At 40.6% G+C, this 7,372-nt stretch overlaps 1 protein-coding gene across 2 annotated transcripts in view; it reads right to left on the bottom strand.

Moving 5' to 3' along the window:
- The window catches only part of LOC138747628 (transformer-2 protein homolog alpha-like), a 29,908-nt gene extending 22,745 nt beyond the window's left edge, over positions 1-7,163 (bottom strand). The window contains exon 1 of one of the 2 annotated variants that reach the window (XM_069907029.1): positions 6,957-7,163. In XM_069907029.1, coding sequence (XP_069763130.1) covers positions 6,957-6,992 — 36 coding nt within the window. In that variant the 5' untranslated portion in view covers positions 6,993-7,163. The remainder of the gene's footprint in view (positions 1-6,956) is intronic. The other variant, XM_069907028.1, reaches the window with a different exon arrangement.
- Positions 7,164-7,372: the final 209 nt, after the last annotated feature.

Raw genomic sequence — 7,372 nt, forward strand, 5'->3', positions numbered from 1 at the left:
CAGTTCAGCTAACCATATTTTAGTGATTTAACATCTAGGTGCAAGAGGGTGGTAAATCCCACAATGCTGTGTCAAAAACAAGTGAAAAATTTGTCCTGGTGCCTTAAGGATTTTTTTCCCGCCATTATATAGCAGATAAATCTTAACAGAATGAATTCTCTTTTGAAAAACGTTTGTATTCTTTGAAAATAGAAAATGCCAGAAACACTCAGCAAGTCACACAGCATCTGTGGAAAAAGAAAAAGAGTTAATGTTTCAGGTTGAAAATCCTTTGCAAAATTGGAAGTTTGTGCTTTGGATGTTGCCTGACCTGCTGAAATGTTTCAATTTTTTTCCCCAATTTCCAGCATCCCGATTTTTCATAGTAAAACAGCACAGATAAAGGGCCTTCACCCATTGAGTTTGTGCTGAACATCAACACCCATTTACAATCCACTGAATCTTACACAAATTTATTTTGTTCTCCCCACATCCCCTTAGCAACCTCTAAATTCTACAGTTTTACAGCAGTTAATTAACCTACCAAGCTACACATCTTTGGAATCTAGAACACCTGATCAAAAGTCCTACAGATACAAGAATATATCAATTCCACACAGCAAACACCCTAAATCAGGAACCATGAGGCTGCAGCTCTGCTAATTGCAACACCTCTACTAATTACATCACCATGCCATTATTTTTTTTTTAACTGTATCTCAAAAGTTCAGCCCAGAAGTAAAATCGAAACAATGTGACTGCTTATATTGTATACACAAAAGTCCAAAGATGTGAATTATCTTCAAATCATCTAATTAACTTGTTTAATTCTTAGCTAATTTTCCCACCTTAAAGAGAGCTTTTGTGGGCTTCACGGCTATATTTTAGTGAAATATACAAGATAATTAACTGATTTGAGATGAATGTAATTCTGTGGTAAATATTACATTTCAATCAATTTCAATAAAAAGGTTAAAATTTGCATGTTAAACTCGCATATTTTGCAAGCCAAATTCATAATAGTTCAGTACATCTATAGTCTGAAAGCTATCATCAACACTCAAATTAAACTTCAGATTTCCAGAAAGTAAATAAAATAAAAACAACTTACTTTGAACACTTGACAACTCAAATGTAGACATAAAAACGAATCTTGGTGTATTGATTTATGAAATGCAGGAAGCTACCAGTAATAAAAAAAGGGGCAAGCACTGAGGAAGACAAAAGATATGTTGGGCTTCACTGCAAGATTAGAGTACAAAAAAAAGTTTTGTTGCAACTATACAAGGCTTTGTTGAAGCCACACCTGGAACATTGTGTGTATTGTTGGTTTGCATACTTAATATATTTTTGGTTTGGAGCCAGCACAGTGCAGACTCACCAGGTTAGATAACATTTCTCAGCAATGAATGAAAAGACAAAAATGCATCTTCTCAACCAGAATTTAGACAAGCATTAAGTGATCTCATTCAAATACACAAGATTCTGATTGGAGCTGACAGTGTACTTGCTGTTTCCTCAGGCTGTAGAGTTGAGGAGCATAATTTCTGGATAAGGGATTGATCCATCATTTAAATTAATTTCCTCACTCAGAGCAGAAAGAAAATATCTGCCTCAAAGCAGTTGTTCATCAAGTAATATTTAAGATCTAAGATAGATTTTTTGAATATTGAGTGAATCACAGTAGAAGGAGATCAAGTAGGAAAGTAGACAAAGTGCAGGATCAGCAATGGTCTTACAGAATGGCAGAGCAGATTCAGCAGCCTATTCCTTCTTCTATTTCTTAGTTTCATAATTTCTGAAAACTAATCAAAGTTGTGTTATGTGCAGTTTTATATCAGTCAATTTAAATAAAACTTATTTTTAAGTAGAACATTATTTAAAATACAGTGCTAGGTCTTCTGCTAATTTTCAAACCAGCCCGTGTGAAAAATGGCTCAAAGTAACTGAAATTTGAATTGTTGCAAATTATTATCTTGAAAATGAAGTTATGTTGATGATCATAATTACAGTGTCAAGGCATTACATATTTAAGCAAAATAAATGTCAAAAAAAAAACAATCTATGGCTTTTATTAAAAAGCTAAACATCTACTTTTGTTGAAATCCTTGATTCTATTAGACACTTCAGTTGTAATAGATTCTTCATGAAAAGCAGACATTTTATAACATTTTTTTGCTTCAAAAAATATTGTACAAGCAACCTGCATTTCTGAAAAGAATTTCAATTCAACTGCTAATCCACTGATAGTGTGGTACCAAGTCAATTTGAAGGTTCAGTATGCAAATTTACTGGGGGAGGCCCGCCGCCAGGCAGCGGGGAGGCCCGCCGCCAGGCAGCGGGGAGGCCCGCCGCCAGGCCCTGCCCGGACTCAGGAGCCGGCGTTTGCTCTGCAGCCCCCTCCCCGCTTCAGACCTTACAGGTGGCAGAACACAGACTTCAGCGCTGCCACCTGAACGTCCCTTCGCAGACACTCGCAGTCGCTCCAGAGCCGCATTCTCCAGGCTATTCCACCTGAAAGTGGCGATTAATTCTATATTCCTTTATATCCTGTTTCTTCAAATACTTGTCCAGATGCCTTGTTTTATTAATGTTCTTACTCCACCACCACCTCTGGCAGCTCATTCTAGATACAAACCTGAAAAAAAAATGCAACCGAGATCCCCTTTAAGCCTCCTCTTTTTCTCATCTTAAACCTATTCTCTCTAGTGTTAGACAACCCACTGTGGGAAACAGACATTCTTTCTTTGGCTTGGCTTCGCGGACGAAGATTTATGGAGGGGGTAAAAAGTCCACGTCAGCTGCAGGCTCGTTTGTGGCTGACAAGTCCGATGCGGGACAGGCAGACACGATTGCAGCGGTTGCAAGGGAAAATTGGTTGGTTGGGGTTGGGTGTTGGGTTTTTCCTCCTTTGCCTTTTGTCAGTGAGGTGGGCTCTGCGGTCTTCTTCAAAGGAGGTTGCTGCCCGCCAAACTGTGAGGCGCCAAGATGCACGGTTTGAGGCGTTATCAGCCCACTGGCGGTGGTCAATGTGGCAGGCACCAAGAGATTTCTTTAGGCAGTCCTTGTACCTTTTCTTTGGTGCACCTCTGTCACGGTGGCCAGTGGAGAGCTCGCCATATAATACGATCTTGGGAAGGCGATGGTCCTCCATTCTGGAGACGTGACCCATCCAGCGCAGCTGGATCTTCAGCAGCGTGGACTCGATGCTGTCGTCCTCTGCCATCTCGAGTACTTCGACGTTAGGGGTGTAAGCGCTCCAATGGATGTTGAGGATGGAGCGGAGACAACGCTGGTGGAAGCGTTCTAGGAGCCGTAGGTGGTGCCGGTAGAGGACCCATGATTCGGAGCCGAACAGGAGTGTGAGTATGACAACGGCTCTGTATACGCTTATCTTTGTGAGGTTTTTCAGTTGGTTGTTTTTCCAGACTCTTTTGTGTAGTCTTCCAAAGGCGCTATTTGCCTTGGCGAGTCTGTTGTCTATCTCATTGTCGATCCTTGCATCTGATGAAATGGTGCAGCCGAGATAGGTAAACTGGTTGACCGTTTTGAGTTTTGTGTGCCCGATGGAGATGTGGGGGGGCTGGTAGTCATGGTGGGGAGCTGGCTGATGGAGGACCTCAGTTTTCTTCAGGCTGACTTCCAGGCCAATACCTCTCAATGTATAGACTGCTCATGTCACTCCTCAGCTTTCTTTTACTTCAGCAGAAACAGCCTATCCAATCCACCCTCATAATTCATGCCTTCCAATCCCAGTAGCAATCTTATAAATCTTTTCTGCTTCTCCTGTAGCCTAATCACATCTTTTCTGTGGTGTGGCAACTAGAACTAAATGGAATGTTCAGTAGCTCTGTAGTGCAACATTGCAACTGCTACACTGGCAGCACTGACCAGTGAAGGCTAGCATGCCATGCAACTTCTATATCTACTTGCCACATTCAGCAAACTATGCAGTTTTACCTCAAGGTTGTTCTGTTTCACAACATTCTTATAATTCACTGTGTATATCATCCCCCTAGTTTAATTTCCTAAAATGCATCATATCACACGTGTCCATCTACCATTTAAATGCTCTCTTTCCCAATTGATCAATAAAGCTCTTGTATCCAAGGCATCATCTTCACCATTTTTGGTGACACATGTAGCCAGATTGACTACCAATGTGTCCCATCATTGAGAAACCAATGAGACAGAGATCAGATATATCTGTACAGGAAAGGTGAAGGGGATTCAAATGGTTGGCTTTAGCAATTTGTTTGGACCCACAGAAATTCAGCAACACAGTCACTCATTCTGCGTTTGGTCTCACTGGCATAGAGGAAGCCACACCACTCAGTAGCAAGTTGTGAGAAGAAATCTTGAGCCGCCTCGGAATTCTTCATTATATGTCTGTTACAAAATTTAAGCAGCTGAGGCAGGCCAGGGAGCACCAAAATGTTTATAATAATCTTGATATATACAGGTATTCCCTGCTTTACGAGAGCATTCCTATGAAACCATTCGCAAGCCAAAATTGTGTAAAGCAAAGATCCATTCACTACTTTTGAAAGCTATTTTTGTAAAAGCAAAAACCCATTCAAATTTCTTTTGGATAGTGAATATCGATTTCTTCGTAAAAGAAAACTTGCATAAAGCAAGTATTCGTAAACTGAGCTATTCCTGTATTAATAATGGAACAGTTTCCTTTTAACATTGGATGCCACCTCAGAAACAATTCAAAGTCAAAATAGAGCATTGTTTTTTGTTACAAGTACATAGGGTCCTCAAAAGTAAACACAATGACAATGATTGCCAAAGATTTCAATCTGACCACTTCATTATGAATCACACAGTTCCTATTCACATGTATGCTGCATTGAAAATAATGGTAGCAAGTATGGCAATGCACCCGAGAAAGAGTACATTGTTTATATTTCAGAAGACCTTTTCTGGAGCCACATGGAGGCAGACCAGCACATCTACTTTCTAAGGAGTCCGAGACTATTGGCACGTCAATTATCAAATTTCTACAGGTTCACTAAGTCAACTGACTGGTTCGATCACAGCATGGTTTGGATATTCAAGTTCTCAGGAGCGTAGAGGTAGCAAACAGAAATCCATCACAGGCTCTGTCCTCCCAGCCTTAGGAAGACAGCAATCATAAAGGTCTTCCACCACCTTGGTCGCAACCTCTTCTCATTGCTACCTTCGGGGAGAGGGCAGCTTAAATACCAACACATATCTGTTCAAGAACAGTTTCTTTCCAACAGCTAAGAGACTCTTGAACCTCCCCTTGTTATACTAATTGTGGATTGCTTCAACAGCACAAAAGGATTGTCTGCACTTTTGTGCACTAGGATTACTGTAAATATATATTATCTATTTTATGCACGTGTTGTCTTTTAAATTCAATTTGGTTTTTTTTTTGCAAATACCCGTTCGGTTACAAGAAGAATTTTGGTGCACATGTAAATTGTATATAAATTCGTTATCATTGTGAAAATATCAACTATATTTTGTGCTTCAGGTTCCAACTTATTTTAGGACTCTTTCTAAAGTGTAGCTTCCAACACATCAAAGAATCCTGAAGGAACTTATCAGGTCAGGCAACATCTGTAGGACATCGATTATAGATGTTTCGGTCAAGTGCCTACATCTGACCCAGTTGCTGCCTGATCTGGAGAGTTCTTTCAGGATTCTTTGACGTGTTGGAAGCTTTTTGCTCCCGATTTCAACAACTACAGTCTCCTGTGTCTACATTAATTGTAATGTACAGAACCCACAAGCTGTATGTCATATGAAAACAGCCACATCTCATTTGTCCCTCAAGTCTATGCCAATTGTCAACAATCCCATTTCTTCTTACTTTCCTTCAACCATTTCTCTCACATCCCAATTAGCAACGTCCAATTCTGCTCCAGATGCATTTTACAGTAGCCATTTTACAGAACCAGCTAGCCATTGGGAGAGGAAAGAAAACTTGAGCACCCAGAAGAAACTCATGCAGTCAAAATATAGAACATACAAATTACACACAACACCTGAGCTCACAATCAAACCCAATTACTTCAGTTGAGAGACTTTTTGGTCCAAATCAAGACCATGTTATAGGAGAAATTCAGCAATCGAGTCTCCGCCACTCAAACACAAAAATAACTAAGCAAGATCATGTTCTCCTGCTAAGTTCATACACCAGATTTTCCAAAATGTCTGCAGGAACCAGAACACCAACTACAAGCTCTTTCTCAATTCTTATCACCCACAATAAGCCAAATATAATTTTAGCATCTGAATTGGCACCCCAATTGAGAAGAACTAACAACAGATGCCAGTAATTAGACCCAGGACCCTTTTGGTCCAAACTACAGTACATCACTCGTCTATCTGCCGAGCATGAAAAGCAATTGTCAAGCTGTTTCTCCCTAAAGAGATTTTGACTTTTAATTGAGCTGATTTAACATCTCTATTCTCATCTACAGAGTTTTATTTTCAAATGCACATACTGGAGTCCAATGCTGAGCCGTTTGGCCTGAAACATTTCTATTTACATATGGCATACAGTCCTTTCGATAAGAGCTAGGAATGTGGTTTGGCTGCATCTTTCGACGACAATGCAACCTCTAATTATAAACTCGTGTTCCAAAACAAAAGGTTTAACTATTATGAAATTTCGTACAAAAGATGTGAAAGAAATGGAAAAGGCTGGGTGGCTGGTTAAATGAAATTTAACCACTATGCAAAGATGGCTGCCCATAATAAACAAATCTGTCGTTTACTTTCACTGGGATAAATTTTTTCATGAAAAGGGAAAAGGCAAGTGTGCAAAATAGGTGGATAAAGAAAGACAAATGAAGGGACACGAGGGAAGAACCGAAACAGCACGTCTCGGCCTTGCCAGATGTGGGAACTGGAAGGTCCGGATTCCCGGGGAATACCCAAGCCAGAAGTTGTCAACCCTGGGCGGCCCGCAGGCACTTCTGCACGCCGTTTCTACTCACCCTTTCCTCGTCAGTCAACTCTTCCTTGTCACTCATTTTTAACAAAGGAAACCAAAAAAAAGCCACACGCCTTTGCAACAAAAATAAATAAAGCTGATTAAATAAGACTTTGTCTTTTTTTTTACCCCCCAAAACTGCACCGACAAAAATAAACTTCAACGTACAAACCCGACAACTGACAAAATGGCGCCTTGACAACCCGGGGGGGCTCTTTTATACCCCTCCTCAACCGCACTTGCTAGTGGTGGTGACGTAATTTCAACGCTGATTGACGTGACAATTGACCAGTTGGAGTGTGGGATCCGTCTTTTGATCCCGCCCCGATTAGGAAGGGGCGGATCCGCTCACGGTCAAGTTAGGGAGACCCGTGAGGATCCCAGAATGTTCTAATTTCAAATGACAGTAACTTCAAATCA

This window comes from Narcine bancroftii, chromosome 12, assembly GCF_036971445.1.
Source record: "Narcine bancroftii isolate sNarBan1 chromosome 12, sNarBan1.hap1, whole genome shotgun sequence".
NCBI lineage: Eukaryota > Metazoa > Chordata > Chondrichthyes > Torpediniformes > Narcinidae > Narcine > Narcine bancroftii.